General features: G+C 42.9%; 1 protein-coding gene and 1 pseudogene across 2 annotated transcripts in view; one reads left to right on the forward strand and one right to left on the reverse strand.

Annotated features, from left to right (window-relative positions):
* The first annotated feature begins 1762 nt into the window (after positions 1–1762).
* The window catches only part of PIR (pirin), a 98120-nt gene continuing 78703 nt past the window's right edge, over positions 1763–21179 (forward strand). Inside the window, exons 1-3 of one of the 2 annotated variants that reach the window (XM_068962573.1) lie at positions 1763–2018; positions 3618–3749; positions 12719–12811. In XM_068962573.1, the coding sequence (XP_068818674.1) occupies positions 3657–3749; positions 12719–12811 (186 nt within the window). In that variant the 5' untranslated portion in view covers positions 1763–2018; positions 3618–3656. Of the gene's footprint in view, positions 2019–3617; positions 3750–6332; positions 6477–12718; positions 12812–21179 lie in introns of those variants that run through there. The other variant, XM_068962574.1, reaches the window with a different exon arrangement.
* On the reverse strand, positions 18582–19389 carry LOC138071540 (transcription factor E2F6 pseudogene; annotated as a pseudogene).

The following is a 21179-nucleotide window of genomic DNA, read 5'->3' on the forward strand; positions in this document are numbered from 1 at the left end:
TGCTGAGGGTGAGGCTGGGTTAAAGATATCACAGGATTTTCTCTTGAGGGCAAGGAAGGTTTTAGGCGGTTGGTTCATTTCCCTGCGACTTGGAGAATGGTTTGACTACCAGAGAAGATGGATGGTGGGAAGCACTGGACATATTTAAGAGATAATAGGAACAGAATATACAGGATTTCAAGGTGAAATAATGATGGCTTGGGTTTCAGGCTCAGGCAGTTGGCTATGCGTTGAACTATTTGGTAGGGAATGCAGAAGTATTTACCAAGGAGTGACTGCCAAGTGCCAGACAGAGAGTCCCTGCTTCTGTTTTCTTTGGAGACAGTTGCAAAGGTTAAGTATAATGAAGATGAGCAGCAAGATTATTTCATGGCACTTTTAATGTTCTTGTATGTTATCTCATTTAGCTTTGACTCATCGAAGTAAGGTGGTGATTTGAGCCCTGTTGACGCTGACATATAAGTAATCTGGGGAAAAGCCCTTCCTCTACATGACTGTTAGAGCAGGTCCCTAAACTAGGCCCACAGCCAAGTGTAGCCCACTACCTTGTTTTCAGAGCTTGTGAGCTTAACAATGGTTTTTACACTTTTAAGTGCTTGAAATAAAAAATCAAGAGAGGAGTAACACATGATAAGTGAAAATTCCATGACATTCAAATGTCAGCAGCCATAATTAAAGTTTTATTGAAACGCAGCCACACCCATTTATTTTACATGCTGTCTCTGGCTGGCTTGTTGCTACAAAGGCCAACTGCCTCAGCTGTCTCAGAGAACACATGCAAAGTCGAAAATATTTACTATCCGGCACCTTCCTTCTTCAAAAGCAGGCAATGAGCTTTCTGCTGTTTACAGAATAGAAATCCGTAGAGGCTTCTGCAACTCCACATCGCCCTGTAAAGGTGGCAACTTATTGATGTAAGCAATAATTGAGCAGTGCTTAGGGCCTGCCCCGGGCTTCCCTGGTGGCTCAGAGGTTAAAGCATCTGCCTCCAATGCGGGAGACCCGGGTTCAATCCCTGGGTCGGGAAGATCCCCTGGAGAAGGAAATGGTAACCCACTTCAGTATTCTTGCCTGGAGAATCCCATGGGCAGAGAAGCCTGGTAGGCTACAGTCCACGGGGTCGCAAAGAGTCGGACACGACTGAGAGACTTCATTTCACTTCACTTAGGGCCTGCCCCGGGGAAGGCAATGGCACCCCACTCCAGTGTTCTTGCCTGGAAAATCCCATGGACGAAGGAGCCTGGTGGGCTGCTGTCTATGGGGTCACACAGAGTCGGACACGACTGAAGCGACTTAGCAGCAGCAGCAGTAGGGCCTGCCCAGCTCCTTTAATTGTCATCACAACCCCATAAGCTTGTATTGTATTATCGTCACCACACCCGTTTCACAGTGGAGGCACTAGAGGCACAGGGAGGCTGAGCTACCTGCCCAAGGTCACACAAGGCCCGGGAAGTGATGGAGGTAGCTGACTCCAGGCAAGGACAAGTTTTCCGAGGAGGTCCAGTTGGGACCTTTGGTCTGAACACAGCACCTGCTAGGCCCATCCACCCTTCCTAGGGCCCAGAGCGCCTCTCTCCCAGTGACATTTCCCCGCCCGCCCATCACAAGGGCAGCCGAACAGGCTGGGGCGGAGCTGTGGCGAGGGGCGGGGCGAGGGGATGCGCGGCGGCGGACTGGCAATCAAGGAGTATCGCTCTTGCCCGGGGCCTCCGAGACCCGTGGACTGCCGCCTCCAGCCTCCCTGCGGCCACTGGCAGCGAAGCGCTGAGTCACGGTGAGGCAGCCGCGGGGCGCCCTCCGAGCCCCCGCCGCCGCCGCACTGGCTTCTGTAGCCGCCCTTCACTGGGCTCGAGTACCTGGCGCCCGCGGGGCCGGGCGGGGCAGACCCTGCCCTCTCTGGCCCGCTTTATACTCCCAGGGGAGTCTCCTAAGGGAAATGGCCAGAGAGGCTTAAGTAGTCCTCTGCAGTTTGGTGCAAGTCGCAGACGACTTTTCTTTCTGCAGAGCACTAAGATCTGGTAAGTACCTCGTCGGTGGTGCACGTGCATAGAACTTAATTGGAGGAGTCTGGAAAGATCCAGAAATAGTTCAAATTGGGGGCGGGGGCTGGACGTAAAATACTTTCTAGATGCTCATAGGTGGAGGATTGAGTTAACTAAAGGTGGCAGCCCAGTTCAGTTCAGTTCAGTTCAGTTCAGCAGGGGAGGGCACATTTAGAGTGAGCCTTGACTGGCTGGGCTTCCCCGGTGGCTCAGAAGGTAAAGCGTGTGCCTGCAATGCAGGAGACCTGGGTTCGATCCCTGGGTCAGGAAGATCCCCTGGAGAAGGAAATGGCAACCCACTCCAGTACTCTTGCCTGGAAAATCCCATGGATGGAGGAGCCTGGTAGACTATAATTCATGGGATCACAAAGAGTTGAACACGACTGAGTGACTTCACTTTCACTTTCACTTGACTGGCTGGAGGGTTTTGCAGCGCAGAGTGCTCTGAGTAGCAGCATCTTACATTCTTAGAACACTACACTCCTTTGCAGAATCTACACTGTTTTATGACTCCTATTCACAGGTGGAAAGCCTGAGGAACAGGGAGGTTTAACAGTTGGCCTCAGATCACACAGCTGATTACGTGGTGAACCTGGGATGCAGACCCAGACTGTGTGGCTCTAGAGTCTGTGCTTCTTGCTAAAATATCTATCTTGGTTTGCAGTGGGAAACTTTGAAGGAATGGATTATGTCTTTTGCAGAAGAGCTTTAGGGATTGTGTGTATTGTCTGCAAGTATTTGAAGTGGAAAATGGATTAATTATACTTGGTTTGTGATATGCTCTCGAGTAGACTTTAGACTCAAAGAGGAAGCACTTTTGAATTGAGGGTCCTGAGTAGAATACAGATTGCATGGTCAAGGGCACCTCCTCCGTGAGTTTCCTGTGCTCTTCTGTGCTCTGGAAGACTTCAGAGAAAGCTTCAAATGTTTCTTGCCACGTAAGTTGACCCTGAACTTCAGGGATAGATGGGTCTTTGAATTTGATGACCCTCAAAGATCCTTTTCAGTGCCAAGATCCTTGCGCATTCAGATAAGAGAGTCCCGGATCTCTCTTAGCTCATGTTGGCAGCTCCCTCCTGGGGCAACGTTGGGTAGAGGTAGGGGCAGAGATTTCAATCAGGTGAAGCCGGTAAAGTGCTCATTAGAGGTTCTAAGTAAATGCCCAGCAGCTGTTACTAACTGTGGTCAACGGTGGTCCTAGGACTACACCAGATAACCATTGTAAATCGTTAGTAGGGTGCTGGGAACCTCCTTAGCACTCACAGGCGTCCACCATCATTAGTGTTGTTTGAAAGCATCTAGCCCAGGTCTTGTGCAGAGTAAGCAATTAAAAAATTATAGCTGTTAATATTGGGCTGGCCAAAAAGTCCGAAAAGTTCATTTGGGGTTTTCCCCAAATGAACTTTTTGTCCACACAATATTTGGGGCGGGGTGTGGGGTGAATTTCCTATCCTATATTTTATAGTCCGTGGGTGGTTGGTCCCTCCTTGATGACGTCTCTGTTTTGTTGTCCCTTCTCTTACCCTGCATCCTCTACAGCTCAGCCTCAGAACACTTCTTTTTTTTTTTTTCCAGATTTTATTTTATTTTACTTGCTTTTTAACCTTGGACACGATGTCGTCCAAGAAGGTTACCCTCTCAGTGCTCAGCCGGGAGCAGTCAGAAGGAGTTGGAGCGCGAGTCCGCAGAAGCATCGGAAGACCCGAGGTATGCTGGTTGGGTGGCTGTTTTATGCTTTTTTTTTTTTGCAGAAGGGACTGGTGGGACCCTGAGGGTAAGCTTGGGAAGAGAGGGCATGAGACAGTCATGAGCTGCCCGGTGGGGTACCTTAGGAACCAACTCTAAACTTAGCAATTGGGGTCTCCTCGAGGCCAGCCCCACCCCAAGGGGATTTCTGTACTGTGGATCCAGTGATCCTGACTGAAATGTCTGTGCCCCTCTCCGAAGACCCACATCCTATCCTGAGTTGATCTATCAGCCTCCAGGTGCACATGCCCAGACATACCTGCTAGATCCCCTAGGTTTACATGCCCACCAGTCAAAGCACCAGGGACAGATGCTGGGGCCCAATCCCAAATTCCTAGCAGAGAGAATCCCATTGCCTCCTCTTGGGTCAGGTCTCTACCCTGAGGCAGTCAGCCATTTGCCAGGCATTTTGAGTTTTTAGAGAGATGGCTGAGACTGGACTCTCTGGACCTCTTGGTGGGGGGCTAAGTGGAGGCTTCCCTCAGAGAAGGTGATTGTAGGTCAGGCAGACATTTTTCAACATTAGAGAGCAGTTTTATTTGAAAATTTGGGGAGACATGGGACTTGGAGAAAAGAAAACTTAAGTGCAAAAAATGGAAATGATTATTCTAATCCATGGAATACAGTGCCCAGCTCCAGATTCCAAAAGCAGAAATTGAGGTATAATTGACATATAATATTAGTTTCAGGTGAACAACACAATGCTTCAGTATTTGTATATATTGCAAAATGATCACAAATCTAGTTAACATCTGTCAACGTAGTATTTTTCTTGTCATGAGAACTTTTAAAATCTACTCTCAGCAACTTTCAAATATGTAATACAGTATTAACTACAGTCACTATGCTGTTCATTACCTTCCCATGACTCATTTATTTTATAACTGAAAGTTTGTACCTTTTGACCCCCTTTATCCATTTGTCCCCCCCCTCAACACACATATCTGGCAATCTCCAATCTGTTCTCTGCATCCATGAGCTTGTTTTTTTTTTGTTTGATTTTGAATTCTACATATAAATGAGATCATACAGTATTTGTCTTTGTCTAACTTATTTCACTCAGCACAATGACCTCAAGGTCCACCCATGTTGTTGCACACAGCAAGATTTCATTCTTTTTTATAGTAGAATAATATCCCATTGTATCCCATATACACCACATTTTCTTTATCCATTTATCTGTCATTGAACACTTAGGTTCTTTCCATGATTATTGTAAATGATGCAGCAATGAACATGGGGATGCATACAGCTTTTCAAGTTAGCATTTTCATGTTCTTTGGATAAATACCCAGAAGTAGAATTGCTGGATGACATGGTAGTTATACTTTTAATTTTTTTGTGGAACTTGGATACTGTTCTTCATAGTGGCTATACCAATTTGCATTCTAACCAGTAGTGTAGTAGAGTTCCCCTTTCTCCACATCCTCACCAACACTTGTCATTTCTTGTTTTTTTTTTCTTTTTTAAATAATAGCCATCCTGACAGGTGTGAGGTGGTATCTACATGTGGTTTTGATTTGCATTTTACTACTTAGTGATGTTGAGTGTCTCCCAAAAATATTTTTTGAATAAAGGACAAGTATATTAGGGAAATGGATTATTTTTGAAAAGTGAGGCTCGTTTGTTCCTCTTCTTAAATTCTGCTCTAATATTCTCATACTCTTCCCACCATTAGCTTCCTGTTCATCTGAGAATGTCTTTTGAGGTCAGTCAGATTTTGTTTTTCAAAGGGATACAGGCAAACAAGATTATTCTAAGGACTAAATGCACAGTGGATGTTGGGAAGATGCAGATGGATGTGGTGTCATATTCTTCTAGGCCACATTGCCAGCAGAAGAGTGCAAACACCTGTCAGTAAACCCATTATCGTATGTTCAGGGTAGCTAATACTTTAATTACTCCATCTGTCAGAAACACATCTGCTGAGGGGTTCTTAATTTTTCTGGTCTTACGAACCCCTTTGGGAGTCTGCTGAAATCCATCAGTTCACTCTCACAATGTTGTTTTATAAATTCCTTCTCAGAATAATGTTTTTAAAATGTATAAAATACATGGGATTACACACAAAGGAAAATCTTTGTATAGAAATATAGTTAGCAAAATATTGCAAAAACAAATTTGTAATTAGTAACTTAAATAACTCTAGTAACATTCAGTAAGAAGATGTAGTGGCAGTTCTCATAACTACTTACTTTCAAAGCTTTGAGGAGCATGAACATAGTTCAGTACCTGCAGCAACTGGGATGTGATATGAAAAGAGCTTTGATTTCTATTGGTGATAAAGTCACAGGTCCTGGTAATTTACTGTAATTCTTTAACTGCATTCATATTTAAAAGAAATGTTACATTTCAGGCTGGAGATGGATGGTGGTGACTTGTTGGACAGCAGTGTGAGCGTACTTAATGCCACTGAACTGTATGCTTTAAAATGGTTGAAATGCTAAATTTCCTGTTATGTTTGTTTTACTACAAAAAAAAATTCAGAAGAAAAAAAATTTAGTTGGAAGTTAGTAAAAATAATGATGTGTTTTTTGTTCCCAGCCAAGTTTACAGTCACCCTGAATTCTGTCTATGGATAGAGATATATAAAATATAGAATTTACACAGTTAAAAGTCCCTGGCTGAAAAACCTGTGCTTTAGAAACCCCCACATTCTACTAATTCAAAGGGTCTACTATGCTCCATGTATGTCTCTACTCTAAGGAAAAACAAGTGAATAGGAATCATTCCTAGTGCCATCACCCTGGTTTAATCACTATTAAGGCAGAGAATGTTTTCTTTTACCTCAGTTTAGTTATATGTTTTAGTTGTACAGTATAAACAATTTTGTGTCCTTAGTTTTTCATTTAACAGGGTAGCCAAGCAACTCCCACATTCTTATAAATTCTTCATAAACACCATTTAAGTAGTTATGAAGTACTCCAGTGAAAGAGCATGCCATTATTCCCATTATTCTCTTATTCCTAGCCCAACTTTTTTATTTTTTGTTTAAATATTTGAAAAATTTTTATTGACATATAGTTGACTTACAATGTGTTAATTACTCTTATACAGCAAAGTGATTCAGTTATAATATATATACATACATATATATACATTCTTTTTTTAATATTCTTTTCCATTATAGTTTATCATAGGGTATTGAATATAGTCCCCTGTGCTCTACAGAAGGACCTTGTTGTTTATCCATGCTATATATAAAAGCTTATATCTGCTAACCCCAACCTCCTCCCCCATTTCGCCCCCAACCCATTCTCTGTCAGCAGCCACCAGTCTGTTCTCAATGTACATGATTCTGTTTTTGTTTTGTAGATAAATTCATTTGTTTCATATTTTAGATTCCACATTTAAGTGATATCATACAGTGTTTCTCTTTCTGACTTATTTCACTTAGTATGATTATCTCTAGGTTCATCCATGTTGTTGCAAATGGCATTATTTCGTTCCTTTTTATGGCTGAGTAATACTCCATTGTATGTATGTGTGTGTGTGTCTATACCTCATCTTCTTTATTCATTTCTCTGTTGATGGACATTTAGATTGTTTCCACGTCTTTGCTATTGTGAATAGTGCTACAGTGAACATAGGGATGCATGTATCTTTTTGGACTGTAGTTTTGTCCAGATATATTCCTAGGAGATTGCTGGATCATATGTTAGCTCTATCTTTAGTTTTCTAAGGAACCTCCACACTGTCCTCCATAGGGACTATATCAATTTACATTCCCTCAAACAGTGTAGGAGGGTTCCCTTTTCTCTACACCCTCTCCATTGTTTATTATTTTGTAGACGTTTTGCTGATGCTGGCCCTTCTTCTAAACATTTAGATTGTTACCATACTTGTTAGCACTCCACACACTGCCAACTTGCCAAAAGATGGACCCCTGCCCTCCCATCAGCAGAGAAGGAAAACATCGCTCTCATTTCAAGGTGGTTACTTTTCAAACTTTTTGCACCAAGACTGTATCAGTGGAAAATAAAATCTCATAAAAATACTAGAGCACAGAGCTATTGTAGGGTAGAATTTACAACAGTGTTTAATATTAGTGGCTCTAGGTGACACGTTCCTTGTTGCTGTAAATATGGAGGTAGAGCAGTTTATAATGTTGCTTTGGTGATGAATGGTGAATGAGAGATGGAACTGGGCCGACTGGTACCATCCATTATACTGTATATGGACAGGGTAGCCAGGCTATAATTGAAATGATTGTATATCATGATGTTGGCGGGTGTGCTCCCAACAGGAAGGAAACCCATCACTCATCCGCATTTGCTTCTATGTCCCACTCTTCTTTCTGCCAGGCAGTCCTTTCTGATGTGATTTTCCTTGGGCCACTCTCATGCAGGCATACCTCAGGGATGTTGGGGGTTCAATTCCACACCATTGCAATAAAGCAAATATTGCAATAAAGTAGTTCACACAATTATCTTGGTTTCTCGGTGCCTATAGAAATTACTTATGTTTATACACACTTAGTCTACAAGTGTGCAGTAGTATTGTGTCTTAAAAAATGTACATACTTCTTTGGACTGCAAGGAGATCAAAACAGTCAATCCTAAAGGAAATCAGTCCTGAATATTCATTGGAGGGACTGATGCCAATATTTTGGCCACCTGATGCGAAGAATTGACTCATTGGAAAAGACCCTGATGCTGGGAAAGATTGAAGGCAGAAGAAGAAGGGGAAAACAGAGGATGAGATGGTTGGATGGCATTACCAACTCAATAGACATGAGTCTGATAAAGTTCTGGGAGTTGGTGATGGGCAGGGAAGCCTGGTGGGATGCCATCTATGGGGCCACACAGAGTTGGACGTGACTGAAGCAACTTAGCAGCAGCAGCAGCAAGGGACTTAGCAGCAACAGCAACCGACTGAACTGAACTGAAAAAATGCTAATGGTCACCTGAGCCTTCAGTGAGTTGTAGTGGTAAGATCTTCTGAGAACTTCCAGATGTTCAAGCTGGATTTAGAAAAGGCAGAGGAACCAGAGATCAAATTGCCAGCATCCATTGGATCATCAAAAAAGCAAGAGAGTTCCAGAAAAATACCTACTTTTGCTTTATTGACTATGTCAATGCTTTTGACTGTGTGGATCACCACAAATTCTGGAAAATTCTTAAAAAGATGGGAATAACAGACCACCTTACCTGCCTCTTGAGAAATCTGTATTCAGATCAAGAAGCAACAGTTAGAACCAGACACTGAACAACAGACTGGTTTCAGATTGGGAAAGGAGTACGTCAAGGCTGTATATTGTTACCTTGCTTATTTACCTTATATGCAGAGTATGTTATGCAAAATGCCAGGCTGGATGAAGCACAAGCTGGAATCAAGATTGCCAGGAGAAATATCAACAACCTCATGTATGCAGATGACACCACCCTTATGGCAGAAAGCAAAGAAGAACTAAAGAGTCTCTTGATGAAAGTGAAAGAGGAGAGTGAAAAAGTTGGCTTAAAACTCAACATTCAAAAAACTAAGATCATGGCATCTGGTCCCATCACTTCATGGCAAATAGATGGGCAAACAATGGAAACAGTGAGAGACTTGTATTTTCTTGGGCTCCAAAATCACTGCAGATGGTGACTGCAGCTGTGAAATTAAAAGATGCTTGGTCCCTGGAAGAAAAGCTATGACCAACCTAGATAGCATTATTAAAAAGCAGAGTCATTACTTTGCCAACAAAGGTCCATCTAGTCAAAGCTATGGTTTTTCCCGTGGTCATTTATGGATGTGAGAGTTGGACCATAAAGAAAGCTGAGTGCTGAAGAATCAGTGCTTTTGAACTGTGGTGTTGAAGAATCTTGAGAGTCCTTTGGACTGCAGGGAGATCAAACCAATCAATCCTGAAGGAAATCAGTACTGAATACTCATTGGAAGGACTAATGCTGAAACTGCAATATTTTGGCCACCTGATGTGAAGAATTGACTCATTGGAAAGGAGGAGAAGGGGACAACAGAGGATGAGATGGTTGGATGGATCACCAACTGGATGGACATGAGTTTGAGCAAGCTCCGGGAGTTGGTGATGGACAGGGAAGTCTGGCGTGTTACAGTCCATGGGGTCGCAAAGAGTCGGACACGACCAAGCCACTGAACTGAGTGGTAAGATGGTGTGGAAAACACCAAAAGAACTTTTTGGCCAACCCAATACTTTGTAAACTGTTGGTCAAAAGCTTATTGATAAAATACACTGGTGAAATGTTCATCACAGCACTGTTTACGATAGCCAGGATGTGGAAGCAACCTAGATGTCCATCAGCAGACGAATGGATAAGAAAGCTGTGGTACATATACACAATGGAATATTACTCAACCATTAAAAAGAATACATTTGAATCAGTTCTAATGAGGTGGATGAAACTGGAGCCGATTATACAGAGTGAAGTAAGTCAGAAAGAAAAACACCAATAGAGTATATTAACACATATATATGGAATTTAGAAAGATGGTAACGATGACCCTATATGCAAGACAGCAAAAGAGACACAGATGTAAAGACTTTTGGACTCTGTGGGAAAAGGCGAGGGTGGGATGATTTGAGAGAATAGCACTGAAACATGTATATTATCATATGTGAAATAGATCACCAGTCCAGGTTCAATGCATGAGACCAGGTGCTCAGGGCTGGTGCACTGGCATGACCCTGAGGTATGGGATGGGGAGGGAGGTGGGAGCAGGGTTCAGGATGGGGAACACATGGCTGATTCATGTGAATGTATGGCAAAACCCACTACAATATTGTAAAGTAATTAGCCTCCAATTAAAATAAATAAAAATAACTAAATAAAACCAAAAAAATATACTGGTGATATGAATGTCTGCAAAGAAAATCCAACAGAAGCTACAGATGAATTATTAAAATCAATAAGAGCTTAGCAGTGTTCAAAATCACCTTTCTAGTCACACTTCTTTTTAAAAATTTTTTTATTTTATTTTTTGCCATGCCATATGGCATGTAGGATCTTAGTTCATGACAAGGAATTGAACCTGTGTCTCCTGTGGTAGAAGCGTGAACTCTTAAACATTAGACCACCGGGAAAGTCCTTCTATTCACATTTTTGATCCCTAGCAGCAGACTGTTAAAAAATATTCATTTTTTCATACTTTTTTATAGGGACAGATGGTAGTGTGTGATCATTTCACAGTATTTACAAATATCAAATCATTACCTTGTACATATAAAACTAATATGTGTCAATTATATCTCAAATATATTATTTATAATACCATAAAATGTATGTTACCCAGAAAAAAGTTTCATATATGCAAAATCTGTATGGAGAAAATTATAAATCCTATTGAAAGACATTTCAAAGACCTAAATAGATGGAAGTAACCATGTTTATGAATAGGAAAACTCAATACTACATAAATATCATTTCTCCCCAAATTGATCCATACATTTAAAGTAATTCCAACCAAAAGTCCAACATTTTTGTTTGTAGATGTTTTCTAAAATTTGTGTAGAATAGCAAATGGCCAAGTATAACCAAGGTGACCATAAAGATATGCTGATGACAGCCAGCTCTGCTTTTGCCTCTCACTTGGGCTCAAGATTTATCTTCATTTGCTGTCTAGTTTTTGCACAGTATACTAGACACTGAATATTCATAGTACTGTTTATATATATCATTTATATACATATCTCAAACTCAATGTGACCTAGAATGAAGTCACCATGCCTGCTTCAGGGCTCCTTCTGTTATGTTTCTTGTATTTCTGGATAGCCTTACCACCCTCCCAGGCCCCATAGCTAGAAATTTGGAAGTGATCTAATGCTCTTCCTTTTTCCCATTCTCCATCACTACTGCCATTGCCTTAGACCTGGCCTTTGTTGTTGCCCAGACTGTTGAAAACTGAAAGTGAATGTCGCTCAGTTGTGTCCAACTCTTTGCGACCCCATGAACTATACAGTCCGTGGAATTCTCCAGGCCAGAATACTGGAGTGTGTAGCCTTTCCCTTCTCCAGGGGATCTTCCCAACCGAGGGATCAAACCCAGGTCTCCCACATTGCAGGCGTATTCTTTACCAGCTGAGCCACCAGGGAAGCCCAAGAATACTGGAGTGGGTAGCCTATCCCTTCTCTAGCGGATCTTCCTGACCCAGGAATTGAACTGGGGGTCTTCTGCATTGCAGGCGAATTCTTTACCAACTGAGCTAGACTGTTGAAAGCACCTTCTAAATACTCTTTGCCTCTCATCTCTTTCTTTTCCAGACCATCTTCCACATATATGCTAGAATGGTCTTTCTAGAACTTATCATCTCAACCTGATTAAACCCATCACCTTCAGGGTAAAACCCAAACTCCTTTATGATTTGACCTCGGTCCTCAGCCCATCTCTCATCATAGTTCCATGTGCATTTTTCATTCACAAGAGTAGTTTCCTCACAGGTTTTCAATCTTACCAAGCTGTTTCTCTGCTCTTTTATTTAGAATATTCCTCCTCCTCCTGCTTCTTTTTGATTAACTTCTACATATATGTACTTCAAGACTCAGCTCAAGTGACACCTCCCTGGTTGAACCTGCCCTAATGTCTCCCCATTCTCCTATATGTTAACTTCGTCCAGAGCATTTATCATCATAGCACAGTAATTGATGTTCTAGTGTGTTCTCCCATGAGATTATGAATCTTTTTGGACTGTATCTTGTTTGTGCTTGACTACTTAGATCTTAGATGATCATGAATCATTTGTCCACTTCTCATAAAATGTCAACTGATTAACTTAGTGACTCTGTGTGTGTGTGTGTGTGTGTGTGTGTGTGTGTATAAGGAGTTGTTTCCTGAAAGCATTTTGTATTGCAAAAAATTGCTTATTAGCCAAGTTGTTTTTAATGAGATTCATTAGATCTGTTTATGAATGTAGCCCCAAGTAGTGTGACTTAAAAGGTACATCTAATCTGCTGGGTTTTATTTTTATTTCAGTTAAAAAATCTGGATCCATTTTTACTATTTGATGAATTTAAAGGCGGTAGACCAGGTGGATTTCCTGATCACCCACACCGAGGTTTTGAAACAGTAAGTAAAACAATTTGACTGCAAAAGTGTGTATTTTAAAATTTACCTCTGTTCTTTAATACTCTCTTCTAATAGAAGATTCAAATTTAGAAGCAACAAATAATAGGCCAAAGTTAATCTATAAGTTCCTGGCTATATACTGGCTGTTAGCAGAGTTTTATTAATAGTATCTGTTTTATGTTGTCCATGCAATTCTTCAGGCAGGAATACTGGAGTGAGTTGCCATTCCCTTCTCCAGGGAATCTTCCCGACACATGTATTGCAGGGAAAATGTAGGGACAGTTCCTAACAAAGTTTAGTCACCTCCTCCCTGAGGAAGACAGACCAGGGCTTAGTGTGTTTGTCAAGCCCATTACTGAATGAATAACTATTTATTGATGTGTGGTGACATGAAGCCATGGTTCAGGTCATCTTTTGTATGTTAGGGGGTGGGGGGTGGGGGTGGTGTGTGCGTGTGCGCGTGTGCGCACGTGCGTGCGTGTGTGCGTGTGTGTGTGTGTGTTAGGGAGAGGACAGAGGCAGAGGGAGGGAAGCTAAGGAAGAATGAGGCATGACCGCTGCTTGAAAGTGAAAGTCACTCAGTTATGTCCGACTGAGTGACTTTCACTTTCAAGCTACAGTCCATGGAATTCTTCAGGCCAGAATACTGGAGTGGGTAGCCATTCCCTTCTTCAAGGGATCTTCCCAACCCAGGGATTGAACCAGGTCTCCCGCATCGCAGGCAGAATGTTTACCAGCTGAGCCACCAGGGAAGCTTACATCTAGGATGTTGTCCAGTTAAGGAGGTGAAAGATGAACAGGTAAAGAGTTAACCACTGCAGTGTGAAAATAGAATAAACCTAGAAGCTTCTGAAAACAGTGAAGGATTAAGATCATCGGATGGATTTCCCTTTCTCACTTAGCCATTTGCCTTCCACTTCTCTTCTCTGTGATCACTTCAGGACCACTGTGCCTTGCTTTACAGCAAAAGTGGAAACCATGCCTTCCTCCTCCCCTACGTGCATGCTGAGTTCTCACCCAGATCCCAGAGCAGGTCTCCCTGCTGTGCTCTTCTGCTTCTGGTATCAAGACATTCTCAACACCCCATCCCACAGCTCCAGCTGCCATTTTACTAATCCTTCAAGATCTTTTCAGATCTTACCATCTCCTTCATATCTTCCAGACAGTCCCAAGAGGATACCCTTTCTCCTTCATTTGGCCTCCATAGCATTAGATTTTTTCCAGTCTCATACATGTTAGATCTTTATGGTGGCCTTGATCATATTCCACTTGTACTAAAATGAATTTTCTGAACCTCCCCTCCCGTACCCAAGAGGATTGTAAGTTTCTTTATCTCATATCATCCTGCCCATCTCCATGTTCTCCTGGTGGAGATTCTCTCTTGCTTGGCTGAATTTAATTGAATAATAAAAAGAGATGGATTTTGCTAAAGATGATAAATACATTAAATAAAATGAATGATGAAAGCTATCACTTTCTTATCCATTATGGAAAGGAGATTTAATTTCCTTTCTAAATGACAGTTTATAAGTTGTAAGGCACTCAGTGTTAAACTACTCTGGGAAAGGGTTCAGTGGTAGAATATTGGTATTTGACTCTTGTGAGTAAGAATTTTCCATAAAAGTGTATTTGTTATTACAGGCAGTCCTCATCATCTAGATTCTGGATCAGCGAATTCACCTACTCCTAAATTTATTCATAACTGTGGTGCTTGCAATGGTGACCCACTCTAGTACTCCTGCCTGGAAAATCCTATGGACAGAGGAGCCTGGTAGGCTGCAGTCCATGGGGTCGCTAAGAGTCAGACATGACTGAGCAACTTCACTTTTGACTTTTCACTTTCCTGCATTGGAGAAGGAAATGGCAACCCACTCCAGTGTTCTTGCCTGGAGAATCCCAGGGACGGAGGAGCCTGGTGGGCTGCCGTCTATGGGGTTGCACAGAGTCAGATACGACTGAAGCGACTGAGCAGCAGCAGCAGCAGTGGTGCTTGCACCATTTGTGGGTATGCACGCACTCCCAGCTGAGGGTGAACAAGACAACGCTCTGCCTTCTTGCTTCAACTCTCCTGCTGCAAACAAGTGTCCTTCCTGAGGCCAATTTAGTGCCACATTTTGTGCTTTTTGTTGGTGACCTTGCTGTTTTAAATGCCCCCAGGCATAGTGAAGTGCTGTTCAGTATTCCTAAGCACAAGATGCCTGTAAGGTGCCTTTTGGAGAAAGTATGTGTTGGAGAAGCTTCTTCAGGCCTGAGATGTAGTGCTGTTGGCCCTGAGTTCAGTGTTAATCAGTCAACAATGTATAGTCAATAAGTGAAGTCGCTCAGTCGTGTCCGACTCTTTGTGACCTCATGGACTATAGCCTACCAGGCTCCTCCGCCCATGGGATTCTCCAGGCAAGAGTACTGCAGTGGGTTGCCGTTTCCTTCTCCAGAAGATCTTCCCAACCCAGGGATCAAACCCGGGTCTCCCGCATTGCAGGCAGACGCTTTACCATCTGAGCCACCAGGAAACAGAAGGTTATGTATTGATTCTTGGTTGTGACTGGAGGCTTGCAGGAACCTAACCTTGTATTTCCCCCAGAGCAATGGTTCAGTGTTGGGTCACTCTGTGATCCTGGCAACTTATTAGAACATCAGTTCAGTTCAGTTTAGTTGCTCAGTCATGTCTGACTCTGCTACCCCATGGGCTGCAGCATTCCAGGCCTCCCTGTCCATCACCAACTCCCGGAGTTTACTCAAACTAATGTCCATTGAGTCAGTGATGCCATCCAACCATCTCATCCTCTGTCATCCCCTTCTCCTCCTGCCCTCAATCTTTCCCAGCATCAGGGTCTTTTCCAATGAGTCAGTTCTTCACATCAGGTGGCCAAAGTATTGGAGTTTCAGCTTCAGCATCTGTCCTTCCAGTGAATATTCAGGACTGATTTCCTTTAGGATTGACTGGTTGGATCTCCTTACAGTCCAAGGGACCCTCAGGAGTCTTCTCCAACACCATAGTTCAAAAGCGTCAATTCTTTGGCACTTAGCTTTCTTTATAGTCCAACTCTCACGTCCATACATGACTACTGGAAAAACCATAGCTTTGACTAGACGGACCTTTGTTGGCAAAGTAATGTCTCTGCTTTTTAATATGCTGTCTAGATTGGTCATAGCTTTTCTTCCAAGGAGCAAGCATCTTTTAATTTCATGGCTGCAGTCACCATCTGCAGTGATTTTGGAGCCCAAGAAAACAAAGTCTCTCACTGGTTTCCACTGTTTCCCCATCTATTTGCCATGAAGTGATGGGACCAGGTGCTATGATCTTAGTTTTCTGAATGTTGAGTTTTAAGCCAACTTTTTCACTGTCTTCTTTCATCAAGAGGCTCTTTAGTTCTTCTTCACTTCCTGGTGTCATCTGCATATCTGAGGTTATTGATATTTCTTCCAGCAATCTTGATTCCAGTTTGTGCTTCATCCATCCCAGTGTTTCTCATGATGTACTCTGCATGTATTTTTTTTTTTTGATGAAAAAGATTCATTTATGTAACATATCTACAGTTTACAGAGGGCTTTTGTTTACACGATCTTCTTTTGCTCTCAGAACAATTTGCAAAGTAGAACACTTGTCACATTTCACAAGTAAGGAACTGCTGCCTAGAAACAACGCTATCACCTGTGGCCATACTTCGTTTGTGGGTTCTGGGGACACCACCTTCTTCAGCCATTTTTTCCCCTCCTCTTTTTTCTCTCTTGGGAAAGGCTTTTTCTTTGGTGAAAGTGAAAGTGTTCAGTTGCTCAGTCGCATCCGACTCAGTGACCCCCATGGAAATCTCCAGGCAAGAAACTGGAGTGGGTACCTCCCCTTAAAATAAATGCTAATGGGCCTTTCCTCTTCTCCTGCTGATACCCTCTCATTAGGTGGCCTCATCCACTTTCATGTTTAGCCATCACACGTAACTGACAGCTGCCAAATCTATGATGCAGAGTCTGGAATCCTCCGCGGAACACTTGACCTATACACACAACTTCTGCCTCATGGCCAAGGCCTGCAGAGGCAGCCAGTATGGACTGTGAGAAGGGAGGAGGCTGGTGTTCAGGTGAGGGACAGGACTGCAAAAGCCACTGGAGCTCGGAGGTGTTGATTTTTTATTCCTAAGCTAACTCTTTTCTACATGGTCCTAATCTCACATTGCTTCAATTCTTTCTTTGAAAGTGGGAGAAGTTTAAAATATGAATCTGAACAATATAAGAATCTTGTATGTATGGTATGAGCCAAGTATTATCAGTCTAATTCTACCATTCACTCACTCACTCACCTGATTTATTCAAACATTTATCGAGCACTTTTCAATTGCCAGGAGTGGCCAAAGTGCTAGGCTTAACAATGATTAAGACAAAGTCCCTCAAGGAGCTCACAGTCTAATGGTAAACTACTGAGTAAACTGAGGCACAGAGCGATAATGACTTACCTAATGAGGTAGAAAGAGCGAGGTGCTTGGGAATGTGGGACTAGAGCTAGAGAGAGGGCAGGGGACCACTGACTCATCGTAAATAAACCCCTCTGGTTGAGGAGCAAGGCTGCATACAGAAACATATTACAAAATCTTGCAAAATAAGGTTAACAGTTTTCAACTGTCACCATGACTGAATTCATGTCTTGCAAGGAATTCAGTCGTGAGCTGATGGCATTTCTACACTTGTCCCCAAAGCTTGGGGCATGTCACCAGTCTGCTTGGACACAATGGCTCTGTAGGGAGCCTGAAGTCCCATTTTAGCACTGGGAAACCACACTGAAACACTCACATTAAGTCCACAAACTTCAACTGCACACACTTTTATGATACTTCTACATGTAGAAGTTAGGGGAAAAACTCTCCTCAGAGTTGGACTGTGAAGAAAGCTGAGAGCCAAAGAATTGATGCTTTTGAACTGTGGTGTTGGAGAAGACTCTTGAGAGTCCCTTGGACTGCAAGGAGGTCCAGCCAGTCCATTCTGAAGGAGATCAGTCCTGGGTGTTCATTGGGAGGACTGATGCTAAAGCTGAAACTCCAGTACTTTGGCCACCTCATGCGAAGAGTTGACTCACTGGAAAAGACTCTGATGCTGGGAGGGATTGGGGGCAGGAGGAGAAGGGGACGACAGAGGATGAGATGGCTGGATGGCATCACTGACTTCGATGGATGTGAGTCTGAGTGAACTCTGGGAGTTGGTGATGGACAGGGAGGCCTGGCATGCTGCGATTCATGGGGTCGCAAAGAGTCGGACACGACTGAGCGACTGAACTGACTGAACCCTCATTCGGAGGATTCTAATAAGTCAGATACCATGGAAAGTAGAGAATATGTTTACATTATTTTGGCTGTACAAGGGTGAACAGTCTCACTCAGACGTATTTCAGAAGTGATCTAGACATACAAATATGTACAAAGATGTCAGGTTCGTGTGCACACCCATCCACACAGACATGAAACTGTGTAAAGCAACTTTTTTTGTGATGACATGTGTTACACATGGCAAAGGGCAGAGTCCACGAGGAGCTGTCCACCCAGCCTGCCCATCTGTTTCAGTGATAGTCATGTGATTCAGTAATTTCTGTAGGCAAGATGACTGCTTCACTGGCAAAAAAGCAGTGAATAATTATAAAAAGAGCTGTTTTCAAATGCAGAAGCCGTCATTATACAGGAATCAAAGGAGCGAAGTGCTGAGAAAATGGCAGGGATGATTTATTGCTCTGAGGATCTTCGTCCACACAGGAGTCCGAGAGACTCAGTGCACAGTACCTCAGACACCATCAGTTGGCCGCTTCAAGCACTTCTTCACTTTGCTGTGGAGGATTTTTTTCTTTATCAGGTTGAGGGTGCTCCAGAGGCTTGCTTTTGGATGAAGAGGTTCCTACACTGTCTGACGTTTTATTACTTGAGTGGGAACCCTGCTCCACTTCGCATAAATAAACGTCAATGAGTCCTTTGGTGCACCTGATACGTACTGTGATCGAATCCTATCTGGGAGCTGGAACATCCAGTCTGATTTCTGCCAGCGCTTTAACTGCAGTTACAATCTGTTAATGGAGGGCTTGGATGCTGTGAATGTCTTGATACGTCACATATGCTAGTCTTTCATTTTCTTTGTCATCTGTTGAACAGTTGCTGAGCACAATGCTTAATTAACTAATCTAGGGCATCTTCCATTACTGATAAGTCACACAGCTCCTCCTGCAGCTTCTAAGGTCAGATCCTATCCTATCCATCGAATATGGTTCTTAGACTTCTTTTCAACCAGGTCAATTTCAAGACGGTGATGTCATACACTGTTTTTGTACTCCCAGTTTTGTTGCAAACTTGTTTAAGAATGCTCCCAGGAGCAGATCTGACAAGATCCATAAATTTTCGAGTTAAATAAACCAGTGATACATCAAAATGAGGTCTCTTCACTTTTAGTGCTTTTCTCATGGAGACACATTGTACATTATCTTCTAAGTTAATTCTTATTTTTTATGGCAGCAGCGCTCCACGTTGACAGGGTCATGGCAGCGGCGGTGCAGTCCCCGCCAGGTCCACAAGCAGGCTGGGCGGCTTCCACGCCAGCCGCTGCTGACTCATGCTGCCCAGCCAGCTGCTTCTCGCCTTGCACCCCCGAGAGCTCTCCCGCGTCCTCCCACTCCGCTTGGGCGCTGCTCCCCCCAACACAACACGTGGGGCCCCAGGGGGTAGGGGAGTTGGTGGGGGTTGGACTGGTGCGACCCCGGGAGGTGGGATGCAGGTGGGCTAAAGAGCACCGTGACCCGTGCACCTCAGGACGCCAGGCCCGCAATCTTCCCACATCTGTACTCTGCATATAAGTTAAATAAGCAGAAATAGAATATCACTACTGTGAATAACTAGAATCAGCTGTTTCCCTCAAGAGTTTCCCCCAAGAGTATAGGTAACCCAAGTTTCAGCTGTCTTTTAATATGAGCTTCAAAAATCTACAGGGAATTCCATGGCAGTCTAGTGGTTAGGACTCCATGCTTCCACTGCAGGAGTGGATAAGTTCATTTGTGTCATATTTTAGATTCCACGTGAAAGTGATATCATATGGTATTTGTCTTTCTCTTCTTGACTTATTTAGTATGATAATCTCTAGTTGCATCTGTGTTGCTGCAAAAATGGCATTATTTCATTCCTTTTTATTGCTGAGTAGTATTCCATTGTGTATTTTTATATATGTGTGTGTGTGTATACCACATCTTCTTTATTCAAGAAATATAACTGTGAGCCAAGAGCAAGAACCTGATTTTATTGAGTTAATGGCTAATTATTTTCTAAAATTTAACTCTTCACTTTGGATAGTGAGGTATTTTCTGTTAAAAACTTGCAGGAAACTTTAGGAAGAAGGAAGACCCTGGAGGAAAAGGCACAGCTGGTGGTCCCAAGACAAAGGGGAAAACGTATGCAGTATTTCCTGCCTGGAGTTTGTACTCCGGGAAGCATTGTTGTGAAAAGGCTTGTGGTAAAGGGCAGAATGATTTTCCAGTCACCTATTTCTGGTCTGGCCTGATATCTTCATTTGTTTAGGGCAACTCTCAATGGTCAGAAACAAAGAACCATCTGACAAAATGCACAGCACTCTTCCTTTTTAATCCACACCCTGCCCAGGTTTAGTTTCGCCTGAAAGAGAAGTACTTCAAGTTCACACACCGTTGATGAACCCTTCACCTGCCCTGAGAAGAAACACATTTTGTGCCTTTTAAATTCATCCTTTAAATTATAGCCTTGGGACCTTCCAGGTTTTAGCACTGAAAGACCTGTGTTCCTGGGAACCCCTTGGTCCTGGAGAAACCAATGCTGTTGGTCACTCCTGCTTCAACTGAAGGATGGTTAGGAGTAACCGTCCTGCCTGCTTCGCAGGGCTGTTTTAGGATGATCTGGTCCATTCTTTCCTTAGCTGGGCTTAGAAATGTTTTATCACGTTTTTTACAAGCCTCAGCAGGTTCTTTAATCTTGTTCAGGAGAACAGACCTGCTGTATTTCCAGGGGTGTGCCCATCAGAAAAGCCACACTTAACGTTTACTGGTTGGCAGCCAGTGGCATTTGCATGCAACCCCTGAACAATATCCTGAGAGGAAGGGTAGGGTTCTGGTGATTCATACCTAAAACTTACAGCTGGATCCAAACCTCCTGTCTCCCACGCAACCTGTTTTTACTAACTCATTGTACTTTCAAACCCAAAGCATACCATTGTTGAATCAAAGCTGGAAAAAAATAAGAGTTTAGTTGAATTCAAAATCTATTCTGGAAAGGAAAAAATAGGAAAACTAGGAAAGAAGGATATTTTCTGAACATCAGAAAGACTATTGTTCAAGGAACATCCTCTGTCATCTCTTAACATGGAGGTATTGACAAGTTCCTGA

The sequence above is a fragment of the Capricornis sumatraensis genome, chromosome X (assembly GCF_032405125.1).
Source record: "Capricornis sumatraensis isolate serow.1 chromosome X, serow.2, whole genome shotgun sequence".
Classification (NCBI taxonomy): domain Eukaryota; kingdom Metazoa; phylum Chordata; class Mammalia; order Artiodactyla; family Bovidae; genus Capricornis; species Capricornis sumatraensis.